This window comes from Oryctolagus cuniculus, chromosome 11, assembly GCF_051225735.1.
Source record: "Oryctolagus cuniculus isolate XC-2025 breed Fujian yellow rabbit chromosome 11, ASM5122573v1, whole genome shotgun sequence".
Lineage (NCBI taxonomy): Eukaryota > Metazoa > Chordata > Mammalia > Lagomorpha > Leporidae > Oryctolagus > Oryctolagus cuniculus.
In genome coordinates, this window is record NC_142877.1 from 114,875,920 (window position 1) to 114,889,827 (window position 13,908).

Below are 13,908 nucleotides of genomic sequence, written 5' to 3' on the forward strand. Positions count from 1 at the left end.
GAGGTCATCTGTCCTTTCCTGGGGGCACGTCCCTCCTTCCTCATGCCCAGTGACTTCCCAGCCGGCCTCGCGAGACGCAGGCCCCGGAGCTGGTGCTTTCATCTGAATGGGGCCTCTCGCCTTGGCCCTGCCGGCTCCGTGTCCATCAGCCCACTAGTGTGGGAGCAGCGAACAGGCCGGAAATGGACAGATGTCCTGCCTTTGAGTAAGGGGAAGGGTGGGTTGTAGAAGGTTTGTACGGACTGATCCCTGACAGAATTCTAGAATGGGGTTTTTCATACTTGGAAGCACTTAGGTAATAAAGAAGAGATCCAGTAGTGGGATGGGGTTCCTAAGAATATCGCCAGGTGAACTCTTTAGTGGTGACTGGTCTGGCAGACCCAAAGAACGTCCCAAGTCTCTATTTAACAAGGCCTTGGGCAGTCCTGGACAGCCGTGAGGTCGTGCTCTTCAGTGATGTAATGAGACCATGTCAGAACTGACCAGACTGTCCCACCCCGAGAGTTCAGACAGTGGTACTGATGGAGAGAGGAATTTAGTGTGTACGCAAGGCCCTGTCCCTCTTCGTTTCCACCTTTATTAGTGGCCCAAGTGAACATAATTCAAGTTTGCAGATAATAAAAGCTCTGAAGGAGTGCTAAGTTCCGAGAGATTTAATTACAGGTGGGAAAACAGATGTAACCCAACAAGATGAAATCTGTTAATGATCAGTATAAAATCTTGCATTTATCCACAAAAACCCAAAATACCAAAACAGCTCATACACAGTTTGGATGACTGACATTGCAAAGAGACCGTCTGGAAGAGCAGGGGCTTCCGCGGCCTCCAGGCCTCAGGGGGCTGGCGGTTCCTGGGTGTCTGAAGAGCGTGTGTGATGCAGCTTAGCAGGGAAGGAGCCTGGCCCCCTGGGGGGGCTGGGCTAGCGCCTGTGCCCCCGACTGGGGTAGGGGGCTGGAGATGCCTGGTCTGGAGCACCCCAGAATTGGGATGAAGTGAGGCCTGCAAGCCATGGGCAGGTGGAGCGAGCAGTGAGGAAGAGGGCGAGTGCTGGCACCCGCCTCTTGAAGCTCCAGTGTCCCCATCTGGAACGTGGGATAGGACTGGACCTGAATGACAAAGCCCTTGACCAGAGAGTACTCGAAGACTTTCCAACCAGCGCCCCGGGGTTGTGTGCTGGTGAGTGGGAGCTTGCTGAGGAACAAGCTCTTGGGCAGTGAGAGCTGGGCCACACCCTGGCGTGGGGGGGGGGCGGCTTGTGTGGCCCTCCATGTGCTGGGGGGTGCGGCCACAGAAGGCCCAACCATGCATCCTGGGGGACCTAGCCCCTGACTGCGAGACGGCAAGATGTCAGACCCCACCCCCTCCTCCCTCTCCTGGATGTGGAGGGACCACTGGGAAGGCTGTGAGCTCCAGCTGATCCCGCTGAGGTTACAGTCCCCTGTCCGCCTGCAGAGTGACCCCACTGAGAGGCCAGCTGTCCTGGCCTCCGCCGTGTCTCCAGTTCCTCAGGGGAGACAGCCCTGTGGATGGTCTGCCCTTTGCTTTCTGCTCCTAACTGTTGCCAGACTGGCTGTGGGGGCACAGGTATGGGGTGAGAGATCAAGAGACAGTCCAGGTCAGGCCCACCAAGCAGGTAACCGGAACCTTCAATTTTATTATGTGGAATGCTTAATGCAGAGTTAATAGGGGCTGGAGTAGCTAGGAGAGGGGACTACTGAGATAAATAAGGGGACAGTCATGAGTTACACGTGGATTGGGAGGGCTGCGGAGTGGAAGACGGGCAGAGAGGGCTACACACGTTCTTCAGATACGGCTGGGAGGCGGGGGGCAGGGCAAGAGGGGAGTGTACAGTCAGGATCTTAGTGTCTTCAGCCTGTGCCGGCAGCCTGAGTGCTGGGCCCCTCCTCCTGGGGTTGAGGGCTGGGGCCGAGCGGCTCTGAGTTCTCTGGGAAGCCCAGGGAGGTGGGACTGGCAGGACAGGGGTCACGGAGTCTAGTGAGGGAAGGGGGCAGTGGCAAGGAGCCCAGGGAGGAAGGCTCCGTGAATTGTCTCCGAGTCCATTCCTGGAGCCCCAGCCTCCTCGCCTCGGGTGTGGCACAGGCCTGGGAGGCTGAGTGGGGGGAAAACTGGGGGCTCGCTCACCAGTAGACAAGGCATGAGGTTGTTGGCACAGAATTGGGGCTGGGCGCCTCTGTGCCAATTCCTTCCTGCGTTCAGGAGGACAGGGGCCAGTGAAGGGATGAGAACCCCCACTGAGCCCCTGCACCCCAACTCCTCATGAGCTCAAAGCTGTCCTCAGCCCCAAGTGGCAGACAGAGCCAGCTCCAGGCTCTGATGCAGGTCCCTGGGTGCCTTAGCCGTGAGGCGCCACGAACAGGTGGCACAGGGGCCTGTCCCCCCTCACTCCAAGAGAGGCAGGAGTGCACAGGAGAGGCACGGCCTCCGATGCCCGTCTGACCCGCGAGGGGGAGGGGGTCCTTCTCAGGTCCTGGATAGAGGGTCATTCCTGAGGGCAGGGCACAGCCCTTCATCTTTCAGTCTAGGGCCTGTTAGCTGGCGCCTGGCTGGGGCAGGTGGGTCATCAGGGCAGTGAGCCAGACAGAAAGGCTTCCCTCCTCCACCGCCGCCACCAGGCCTGAGCCGGGCGAAGAGCAGGGCGCACGGGCTGAGGGAAGGGGGCGTGGGCCCCAGGAAGGGCCGGGCGAGGGCCAGTGGTGACAGCCCCCTTTAAGGCCGGGACAGCGTCGTATATACCGGCTGCTCCCAGTGTGTGGGGCTGTGGGACTGGGGCCCTGAGGGGCTGGGGTCAGAGATGGCCGTGTAGAGAGGCCGCTGTGAGGGCCCCATGTAGGAGAAGGCCGAGTAGAGACCAGAGGCCTGGCTGGAATGGCCATAGTAGGGTCCTGAGGGCTGATGGTCGGAGTAGTCAAACTGGGGGCGGGAGATGGAGGGGAAGGCGGAGCCGTAGTGGGGCAGGCTGAGGGAGGTGTAGGCAATCTGCGAGGTGGACGGCTGGTCGGTGTAGTGCGGGGGCCCTGGGGGTCCTGCGGTCTCTGTCTTCACCTGGGCTTTGGCATCCACACCAGGAGGCGAGACTGCGGGCAGAGCCACCCCTGGTGGCTTGGAGATCCAGGCGGAGTGTCCACTGGCTACGGCCAGGGCGCTGCCCAGCCCATAGCCAGCTGCTGAGTAGCTACCCACGTGGCCTGGGTGCCCGTTGGGCGGCAGGTACTGGTCCAACTCAGCCACGTCAAAGGTCTCCATGTTGGACATTACCTCGTGGCTGATCTCACCGATGTCCACGTTGCCGAAGTCGATGTGAGGCTTCCCGCCCTCCCCCATGGAGCGCCCATCCCGCTTGGGGTCTGCCTTGCCCGACTGCAGCTCTGTCTTTGGGGTGGTTGGAGGGGTGGGTGGGCCATGGCTCTGGCCTGGGGGGAAGGAGACAGAGAGAGCGAGGTCAGAGGCCAGGTGGGGACAGTGGGCTCTGATGGCTCCCCCTCAGGCAGCAGATACCTCCCGGAAGCTGGGCTCTGACCCCTGCGCCCGCCTTGTGGGTTTGACGTGTTTTGGTGGCAAGTTGGCATTTATTTATCTACTGATCTCCGGTTGGTCTCCAGTTGCTTACAAAAGCCTCCAATCTTGGGATGGGTGCTGCCTCCCAGCCTCCGTTATGCGCCTCCTGGGGAGGTCTGCTTCCATCTGGGACCCTTTCCTGTTGGCAAGTTCTTCTCTGCTCAGCTGTCAGTCCCCCTGCTGCACGCCCTCCTGCCCCAGCTGCTGACCCCCGTGTGGTCCGGCCTGTGGGCGCCTGTGCCGGGGCCCCTGCTGGCCACTCTCCTGACTTGCACACCCTCCGCACTCCTGACTACTCTTTCACTGCTGCTGGCCTGCCTGTGCCTGCTCCCTGCCTTCACCCCACACAGTGCTGCGTCCCCTCCAAACCCACCCCTCCTCCCACATCTGCCTGTTGCCCAGCCCTGGGGGCTGTGCTGCCCGCTGCCCCTCGAGGGGCTCTCCCTCCTTCTCCAGGAGGACACTTAGACCCCTGGCCCTTGTTCCTTGGGCTGCTCACATTCCCTGCAGAAAACATTAGGGGCACTGCTAAGGGCCAGGAACCGGGCCAGGTGCTAGGGAGACATGCAGAAGCAGCTAAGTCCCTGCCTCCCGAAGCTCAAGTCTGGGCCGGATCCGGGACCGCGCGTGCCTGGAGCTGGGGGCCGCGCACTGCCCTGGGGACGGGGGGAGCCTCACTGAGGAAGTGAGCCCAGGCAGGGTTTTGAATGGTGAGAAAGCCACGTGCACAGTTCACTCAGAAGTGCTGGTTCTGTACATGGCCCGCAGACTTCTGGGGTGTGTGTGCATCTGACTCCTAGAATGAGGAGTATGCGTGTGTGGGAGGAACGGCTGGACTAGACGCATCACAGCCGTGTCCCTGGCTCTGCAGTCAGGAGCCCGTGCCTCCCCCATCAGACCCAGAGGCAGAGCCAGGCCGAGTAGGCCAAGGGCTCCGGACTTGGAGAGACCTGCCTGGGTTGACATCCTGGCCCTGTCACTTACTGTGTGACCCTGGCCAATTGGGTCTTAACCACTTTGCTTATCTACAAAAGCAGACAACACGCAGCCGCTCAGATTCCGCATCCTTGGGTAGGCCACTGGGGCCACAGTCTGGGCAGTCAGGTAACTTGGAGACACAGACGCCCGGAGGGCTGGGCGACCCCTCCCCAGAGACCCCGCCGTCTCTGCATGTCAGGGGTTTCTCGTGCCCTGATTTCTTCCTCTGTTAAGTCCACCCGTCTCCGCCCCTCCTCTTCCTAGACCGTGGGCTCTCGGGGTCTGGGACCGGGGGCTGCCCTCGGCGCTCCCAGGGCCCACTCCACAACGCAGGCTCAGAGCGTGGCCTCTGAAGGCAGAGCTCTGCCCACTGCCGTGCGTCAGACCTGGGCACAGCCCTTTCTGTCCGTCAGGAACACACCCCGTTCCCTTCCCACCCATAAGGTGAGTCACTTTCAGAACTGCTGCAGGCTGAACGAGCGACTGCACACCACGTGACGGCCCGGTGCTGGCACCCGGTAGGCGCCAGGTTACCATCAGCTGCGGCTCCCGTTATTGAGAATGAAAACGAGGCCGCACATCTGGTCTGTCCCGACGTGTGGCGCAGCTGCCGTCCCAGGCCACATCGCCCCTCAGCGGGAGGCACGTGAGAGGCAGCCATCGCCTCGCCTCTGTCCTTGCTGGGGTTGCTCCACCCATGGCCTCCATAACTGGCCCCCTTTCGTCAGCCTGGCCAGCAGCTTCTCTCCCAACCACTTCCCTCAGCTCGGGGGTCTGCACTGAGCCCCCTCTGGGCCCCTGCTGCCCAGCCGGCGCAGCTGTACTGCCTAACAACCCCTCCCGGGAGCCCAGGACTGCTGGGGCGTGTCAGGGCCTCGTGCCATCCAGTCTTCTCTCTCCCCTGCCCGGCCCCCCTCCCCAGCCCTGGCATCAGCACCGTGGCAGCTCCCAGCCCAGCACTCACCTGAAGGGTGCTCAGGGTTCCCATCCGACATTGGGGAGCCCTCTCCCGGGTGCCGGTGGTCTAGGTGGGCGCTCTTATAATGGGCCTGGATGGCAGCAGCTCCGCCCTGCTCGGCCTCGCCGCCCGGGCACTCGGCCTCCCCTTGGGCTGCCTTCCCATTCTTCCGCCTCCGGGGCTGGTACTTGTAGTCCGGGTGGTCTTTCTTGTGCTGCATCCGGAGCCTCTCCGCCTCCTCAATGAAGGGGCGCTTGTCACTCTCATTCAGCAGCCTGGGGCCGGGGGACAGCAGAGAGGTCCTTGTGAGTGCCAGAGCCCCCAGTCTGGCTTCCCCCTGAACGTCTGCCCTGGAAAACATGAGCCGCCTTGGGGAGCCCACAGGGCAGGGCCCAGGTGGGGGCTGCCTAGTGCTATATGGACCAGAAGGTGCAAGGCCCAAGGAGCAGCAGCCTCAGGGCTGGGGTGGGTGTGAGCCCCTGAGGAGGACTTAGAAGTAGGGATAGAGGCTGCGAGGGGGCAGATAGCAGTCAAGGAAAGGAAAAGTCTTCTTGTCAAAGCTGTGTGCAGGTGCCGCTGGCTCCTGGTTAGTGCTGAGCCCCCTGGGCCGAGGTGTGCAGAGCAGAGCCCCGTCGGCTGCTTCCCAGCTGTGCGTGTGGCCTTGGCCAGTTACCGCTCTGGGCCTGCCTTTCTTCACCTATAACCCGGGGATGATGCTCTCTGTTTGGGGTGTGGGATCAGCCAAGATCCCACGCACGGGAGCCTGGGAAGGGCAGGGAGGCCTCCTGAGAAAGTGGTGTCCCAGCGCTGCTCGGGGTAGCTGGACAGGGGCTCGGTGTGCCCACCTCTGCAAAGCAGGGGTTGTGAATTCCAGTGTGCTGGAGGTGAGGGGGCCCGGTGGGGGCCCCCGTCCTCGAGCGGGCACCAGCATCTGCAGGAGACGCTGCATCTTTGTCTAGGGGGCCAGAGAGGAAGCCATGGTCTCTTCCCAGACCCTGGGACGGTCCCTAAGATCCTCTCACGGAGGGAGCAAGCCCTGGGGGTAGTTTCCCTGCCCACCCGACTCCACCTTCAGGCCAGGGTTGGAGGGTACAGGGGCTGCCCCAGGGTGAGGAGGGCAGGATGGGGAGGCGACAGGGTACTGCATGCCTGCCAGCGGTGGTGGGAATGCCCCTCCCTCTGACCAGAGGACCCCTCCCTGCCAGTAGGTGCCCTGTCCCCCAGACAGCAGCAGCGCTGGGCCGGGAGGGGGTGGTCACACCAGGCACCTCCTAGCCGGCAGCAGCATTCCTCTGCAGCTTAGTCTGCCCGCCGCCCCAGCCCCGCCCCAGCTTTCTCCAAGGGTCCCTTGGCAGAGACCGTTCGGGTTGATGTTCACCCCAGCGCAGGGCCCTGGGGGCAGAGCGTGGGATGCAGGCGCCCTGGCCCGGGAGCGGATGGCAGGGAGAGCAGACAGGCTGAGCATAGAGGCCCCACAGCCGGGGAGCCCCATCCTTGTGTGCCCCCTGCCCAGCTGGCAACCAGTGGTCAGCAAGGAAATGGCAGGTGAACAGGCCAGGAGATTCCAACACTGGGTCCGAGTTTCCAGTGGTCGCCTAACCGAGGGCCACTGCCACCCCTGACTCCGGCCCTAACCTCAGCCCCGCCTCCTGCACCAGGCTCTCCTCTAACCCCAGGTCCAGTGCACCCCACTGTGTAAACCCCCCAGTCTCAGAGTTAACTTTGACAACTGCGCTAGCCCCCACTCTCCACCTTGTCAACCCTCGCTCTAACTGCAAACCCGGTCAGTCCTCATGTACACCTTCACATCAGCCCGCGGTCCTCCCAGTGTCCAGGGTCTGGATCGGTAGGGCAGGGCGAGCTGGCGAGGGGAGAGGGTCGGCTGGTTTCCCACTCACACAGAAAATCCCAGTTAGGGGCTCCCGATGGGTACTGGCTGTGTCTGCAGCTGTCCTGCACAGCCAGGGGTGCAGGGATACTACCTGGGGAAGAGGCTGTGGACGGGGACAGGAGAGGTTGAGGGGGCCCCACCACATGGGGAGGGCTCCCACCTGTGACCCCCTTTCCAGTTCTCTCGGCTTTGATGTTCATTCCAGGCAGGCCAGCCCACACACAACCACCACCACCACCTCGTGATCCGCATCCGCCAGCTGCCCCCAGACGGGCACCCACGGCCAGCGTGACTGTCGGAGCCCACAGAGCCACCCCGAGCCCAGGCTCTGCTGGGGCTGACCCCACACAGTCTGCCTGTGAGCCCTCATCTGTTTGGTTTGGGGACCCCTATTTCCCTGTGCTGCCTAGCTAACCATCCCCTTTCCCAGCACCCTGGGAGTCTTGAACTTGGCGGGGTCTGGGGAGGTGAGGGTTCCGGAAGCCTCCGGAGTGACTGGCCATCCCCGCTCACATCCAGATGTTTGTGGGGACCCTTGCCACCATCTGTGGGCACAGCTTTTGATCCTCGCCATTGTCCCACTGCCCTCCTGTCACTGGGGTTGGGTCCTGCTCTCCTGCCAGCCCTGCCCAGGTAGGCCCCTGTGCTCACAGCTCAAGAGCTGGCCAGGAGCAAGTCCCTCTGAAGGGACCTCCAGCCCAGCCAGGGGCAATGGAGGGGCAACCTGAGACCCTGGCCATGGGAGGTGGTGGGAGAGCCGGGCTCATGCGTGGGTCTGCCCAAGGTCCCCGGCGCTGTTCCGTCTGCCTCCCTTTGGCTGTGTCTCTCACTGCCTCTTTGTTCCACAGCGGCCAAGGCGCCGCGCACCCAGCCTGGGCCAAGCCCCACCCAGGTCTGGAGGGGCCTTGGACAGAGGGGAGCTAGCAGCGACCTCTGCTCCTGGCAGAGCTGGACACACAGCAGCTGGTCACCAAGCCCGGGCCTGCCCAGGATGAGCAGGGGCTGGTGGGGGAGGGGAAGGGGCACCAGGCGAGCACATGGCAAGGACGGGCCAGGGGACTGGGCGCAGGGACCCTCCTGTTCCTCCCAGCATCCAAGCCTCGGGCCCTCTAGCCCTCACCTCCACCCTGCTGGCTTAGTGGAGAGGGACAGGCAGCAGGCTCCACTGACAGAGCCCAGTCTCTGAAACCCCCCAACCCGCTCCTTGTGACCACCATGCCGGGCACAATGTGGGGGAAGACCTCTGGCCCGGCTGTGCCACCAGCTGGTGTGTGACCTTTGCAGTGGCCCTGCCTCTCTGGGCCTGTGTCCTGGGCAGTGTGATGGAGATCAGGTGGCCACCACAGGCCGGCATCTCCTGAGCCTCTGTTCCCTCTTGGAGCTGGATGAGGGCTCTCAGGGTGGGGCTGAGGGGTCCCCTGCTTCACACGTCCCTAAGGGGCCAGGCTTTCCCCCTACACGGTTTTCCCCAGAGGTGTGGGCTTGTCCCTGGGGCTCTGAGGGACCCTGGGCAGAACGGAGACCAGGGTGTCCTCCTGGCCAGAGTGCTCGGCTCCAACTCTGGGGCTGTGGGGAAGAGGTTGCTCAACGCTGGGTGGGGCCCTGGGAGGAAAGATGGCGCCCAACCAGGAGAGCAAGGAAGGGAGAGAAGCCAGCTTGGTGGCTCTGGAACAGGGTGGGAGAGAGCAAGGTGTCCTGGGTGCCCCTCCTCCCAGAGAAGCAGCCCCCCCGCCCAAGGGAGGGCGGGGCCAGGACCCAGTGGAGACAGGTGGGCCAGGGTGAGAACCCCCTGGCAGCTCTCCACCCCTACCCCCACTCCCTGCCCCTCATCCGAACGCCGTGGTCTCAGACCTCCCCTGACTTCTCAGCTGGCTGCCTCAGTTTCCCCGAATCTGCAGCTACGCCCCCGGTGCTTGCCCAAGCCTTTCCCCTCACATCCTCCCGAGCGATGAGATGGTGGCAGTTTGGCCCCCTTGGGTGTGCACCTACATGGGAAGGGAGTTAGTGAGGGGCTGTGGTGGGCTCCCGGAGGAGCAGCCCCGGAGGCCCTAGGTGCCACCGACAGAATTCCAACCGCGAGGGGGCGCTTTCCTGGCCGCCACCCGGGGTGGGAAGAGACCCGGCCTAGGCGGCTGCAGTTCAGAGTTCGAGTCGCCAGCGGGCAGAACCCAAAGGCGCGCCTGTGGAGGCCAGGCAGGCACGGTCCCTGCACCTGGTCCTCCAGGCGCATCCCAGGAGGGGGCTGCCCCTGGGGAAAGGGCCCCCGGCAGACCCCGCCCCGGGGGGCAGGAGACGGGGCGCTCCCGCCTGGCGCGAACGCGTCGCAGCTGGCTGGTCGGGCCGGGGAGCGCTCACCTCCAAAGCTTGCCCAGCGTCTTGCTGAGCTCGGCATTGTGCAGGTGCGGGTACTGGTCGGCCAGCTTCCGGCGCGCCGCCTGCGCCCACACCATGAAGGCGTTCATGGGCCGCTTGACGTGTGGCTTGCTCTTGCTGGCGCCGTTGACGCGCACCGGCATGGGCACCAGTGTCCAGTCGTAGCCGCTGAGCACCTGGCTGACGGCCTCGCGGATGCACACGGGGAACTTGTCGTCGTCCGCCTCGCCGGCCTGCTGCTCCTTCTTCACCTTGCCCAGCTCGCCGGGCCCGGGGCTGGCTCGCAGGCTGGAGCCGCCGCCGCCGCCGTCGGGCCCCAGCGAAGGCGCGCTTCCTGGGGACAGGCAGCGGGGCTCTTCGGAGCCCACCGGGCTCAGCTCCACCTCCGACAGGTCCTGCTCCTCCGCCATGTCGCCCCCGGCCGCCGCCGCCTCGGCCGCCTCCCCCGGGCCCGCCGCGGGGGTCCTCGCAAAGAGCCCAACGCCCACCTGGTCGGAAAGGAGGGCGCAATGGAGCGGCGGCGCGCGCAGCCCCGAGGGCGGCCGGGCCGGGACGCGGGCGCAGCCCCGAGGTGTCGGGCCTCCCTGCGTGCGCTAAGCCCGCGCCGGCCGCTGGGGCCCCTCGCACATGCCAGACCCCAGGTGGGCGCGTCCCGCCTCCGCGCCTTCCCACCACCTGGCCCCAACCGTCTGTTGGTGTGGGTGGGTTTTTCTTTTGAAACCTCCTTTTGGGTGGAGGTTTGTTGATGGAAAGGAAGAAAAACGGACCCTTTATTCGGCTCTAATCCCGGCCCCTGGAATTTCCCACTTTTCTCTCACCTTGCCTTCTACCAGACCCGGATCCAGAGGGGCAGGTGTGGGGCGCGCGGGGCGTCCGCCTCTCCCTTCCGCCCGGCAGGGGCCCAGGCCTGGCCGGCCAGGCGCACTCACCTCCTCGGACCTCTCCTCCAGCCTGGGGCTCGTCCTCAGGAAGTGGAAAACCGAGTCCCAAGGTGTGCGGTCCAGCTCGGGGCTGGGGGGGGTGGCGCTGGTGGACCGGGAGGGAGGGGCTGAGGGGCCCCGAGCCTCAGGCCACGGCCTCTTAGGACGGAGCCTGAATCCACAGCACCAGCCACCCTGGCCGGACAGCCTGAGACTGACTGAGCGACTGAGCCGCGGGCTGCAGAGGCTGGGGAAGGAAGGGGGGGAGTGGGGGAGGGGGAGGGGAGGGAGGGAAGGGCAGAAGGTGGAGCCTCCAGCGCTTTCCTTCGTCCCCAACACTCAGGGGCCCCCCCACCCTGCCCGGGCACTGCTGCCCAGACCCAGCTCGCCTAGGCTTAGCTCGGACTTAGTCTGGGAAGCTCAGGGGCAGGGAGCGGGGGTGCAGACTGGCAGGGCGGGAACCTGTTGCTGGGTGGGGGGGGTGGGGTTGGGCCCAGCTGGTGCCCTCACCCTCTGCCTCAGGTGGCAAGATCACAGTTGGCAAAGGACGGATGGGAGACATAGGGAGGCAGGTGGGGGGGGGGGTCCTGTCCGGCCGCCTGCGTAACAGGCCTTGCGGCCCAGCCCGTGTCACTGGGCCTCCCACTCCCCCAGTTCGCTCTCTCTGCCCCAAACTGCGGTAATGGGACAGAGATGCCAGGTCCCTACCAGGCGAGTGGGGGCAGCTGGACGCTCCCTGCCCAGTGCCGGCGCCCCAACTCCACCCAGGCACAGGAGGGGCCCCTGGCATGGGGTCGTCATCGAGCCCCACTTCCTGGGAGCAGTTCCTTCCCCTTGGGAGGGGGAGTCACCACGTGCTCCTGTGCCCCCCTGTGGTCCTTCCTGTGGGACCGTCACCCACGGCTCCTCTCCCCTCCCCTCTCAGGTAGGCAGGCAGGGGCAGGCGGAGCCTGGGTCCCACTGACCACCCCAAAGAGCTCCTGGCTGCAGCCGGGCTGGGAAGGGGGTCTGGGGCAGCCAAGGGGGTGGGGGGCGGAGTGGGACACAATGAGGTAGTCACACGAGGCAGAGGCATGTTGGGGGTGGGGGCGGCGGACACTGGAACACACACACACACATGCTTGCGCACACACAACCCGACAGACAATCGGGCCAGTGTGTCCGGGGCCTCGGAGCCCAGTGAATTAGGAGTTTGATAAGGGTTTTCTCTTTCTCTCGCTCGCTGGCCTTGGACAATCTCCCCCCAGTTTTCCTCGACGCCACCCCCGGCGCTGCCAACCCTCCTCCCCCCGCCTCCCTCTCTTCCCTGTGCCCAGACTCTTGTTCGGGCCTTGAAACAGTGAGCCGTCTTTGTTCGAAGCACAGGTGAACGGCAACGGCAATCATGTGATGGACACACACACACATAAAAAGCTTTTTAACAGCGCCCGCCCGGCCTCAGAAGCGCCCGGAGAGGAGCCGCCCTGGATGGACAGAGGGACGGAGGGACGAGCATCCGGCCGGCCGGGCCGCTGTCCCGGCTGCCCGCAGCAGTCTCCGACTCCGCTGCTGCCCGCCCGTTGTCCGCCTGCCCGGCATCTCTCTTGCGGTGGGTCCCTGTTCATGCCCCCACCCCCACCCCGGTTCCTCCTCTTCCAGGGAAGGGCCTCTCCCTGCGCCCCGCTGCACCTGTGACTGGGCCCGAGACCCCTGGGGCAGGGAGGCGGCTGTGCAGGGAGCCAGCGGCGGCGCAGAGTTAGGAAGTGGGTGTGGGGTCTTTCTCCAGCTCCCTGCCCCCTTACCCTCCTTGGCCCAGCTGTGCCATCCAGGGGGTGGGGGTGGCAGTGGGCGCGCACTGTCTGCACAGAAGCCACAGCAGACGGTGGGGGGGGGGCGCACAGACACCCGTTCTCCTCAGTGCCGTGCCCGGGCAGTCTGCTGAGAGGTGCTGGGTGAGGCAGGTGGCGCGGGGGAAGGGCCGTAGGAGGACCAGGGCCGCATGCGTGTGTGTGGGGTGGGGGGTGGGGGGCTGCTGCGAGCACATCTCTGTCCCCCATGCTGCGACTGGGCTCCCCCTCCTGCCCATTCCACGCCCTGGGAACCCAGCTCTGTCCAGCAGGGGAAGAGGAAGCCCACCTCCCATCCCCCCAGCCCCGCAGGGAGATGGGAAGAGGGAGGGGTCCTGGCTGAAGTCACGGGGACCTCGGCCCTGGCAGGGCAGGGAGCAAGGGATCCCCTCACCCCGCACTCAGGGACATTAGTGACCCCTGTATCCCACCCCGAACCACACCTGCCCACGGTGAGGAGGGGTGCAGGTGGGCACTGGGGCCGAGCGCGTGGTGGGGCTCAGGCTGCCTTCCATGGACGAGGGAGTCCTCCCAGGAGGACAGGAGATTCCCAGGATCTAGGCTGGGTTCGCTCAAGGCTGGTCCCAGATCTCCCCAGGAGTCAGTCCCCTAGAAGGGGCGAGGAGATGAAACCCCGACCCACAGCCCTGAAGCCCACACAGCCTGGCAGAGCTGCCTCTGGCCAGCAAGGACCCTTAACCCCTTAGCCCCAGAGTCCTCTCCCTTAGGGTCCCGCTTTGTGGAAGGCCTGCCTGTGGTTCCTGCTCCTGCTCCATGACACGGGGCAGGGGTGGTCCCTATCACCCCCACCTGGCCCCCAGGACACACCAACGGGAAGTGGGGAGACTGCTGTGGGGCATGGCGAGGGAGGGGTCCAGTTGAGTTGAGCCCCTGTCCCAGCCTCAGTTTCTCCACGTAGGCATCAGGTGCTCTTGCTGAGAAGACGTAGGGATCAGCTCAGTGTGGCTGCGACCTGGGGTCCCGCTGTCCCCTCACACCCTCCCTCTCATAGGAGCTGGTTGGCCTAGGACTGTGTCTCAGAGGGCGGGCCGGGAGCCCAAGACTCTGCATTTCTAACCGGTTCTCAAGCGACGTCACTGCCTTCAGAATTGCTTGTGGAGTTTTAGAAAAACGCGGAAGCCCTGACCTGGGCCCAGTGGGTCAGCTCTGAATCTTGGGGTGAGGTGTACCCCTTTCCCCCAGGGCCTGCTGGTCTTCTCTGGAGCCCTGAGGCTGTGAAGTCCCCTCTTTAGGGGAGAGGGGAGGGAGCTGGGGCCATGGACCCCAGAGCTGGAGGCCAGAGCTTCAGGAGAGGAGCTGTGTACTGGGCAGGCCAAGGGCCTGGCAGCTTCCGGTCAGCCTGGGGCGGGGTTGCTCCCCTGGATG

The 13,908-nt window shown here is 64.6% G+C and overlaps 1 protein-coding gene across 1 annotated transcript; it reads right to left on the reverse strand.

Moving 5' to 3' along the window:
• Nucleotides 1-1,634: 1,634 nt before the first annotated feature.
• SOX10 (SRY-box transcription factor 10) lies at nucleotides 1,635-10,923 on the reverse strand. Its single transcript, XM_002723532.6, has 4 exons — nucleotides 10,706-10,923; nucleotides 9,759-10,264; nucleotides 5,519-5,787; nucleotides 1,635-3,431 (listed from the first exon to the last, which is right to left on the reverse strand). The coding sequence occupies exons 2-4, from the start codon at nucleotides 10,184-10,186 to the stop codon at nucleotides 2,728-2,730; spliced, it is 1,401 nt and encodes a 466-aa protein (XP_002723578.1). The 5' UTR covers nucleotides 10,187-10,264; nucleotides 10,706-10,923; the 3' UTR covers nucleotides 1,635-2,727.
• Between the last annotated feature and the right edge of the window lie 2,985 nt (nucleotides 10,924-13,908).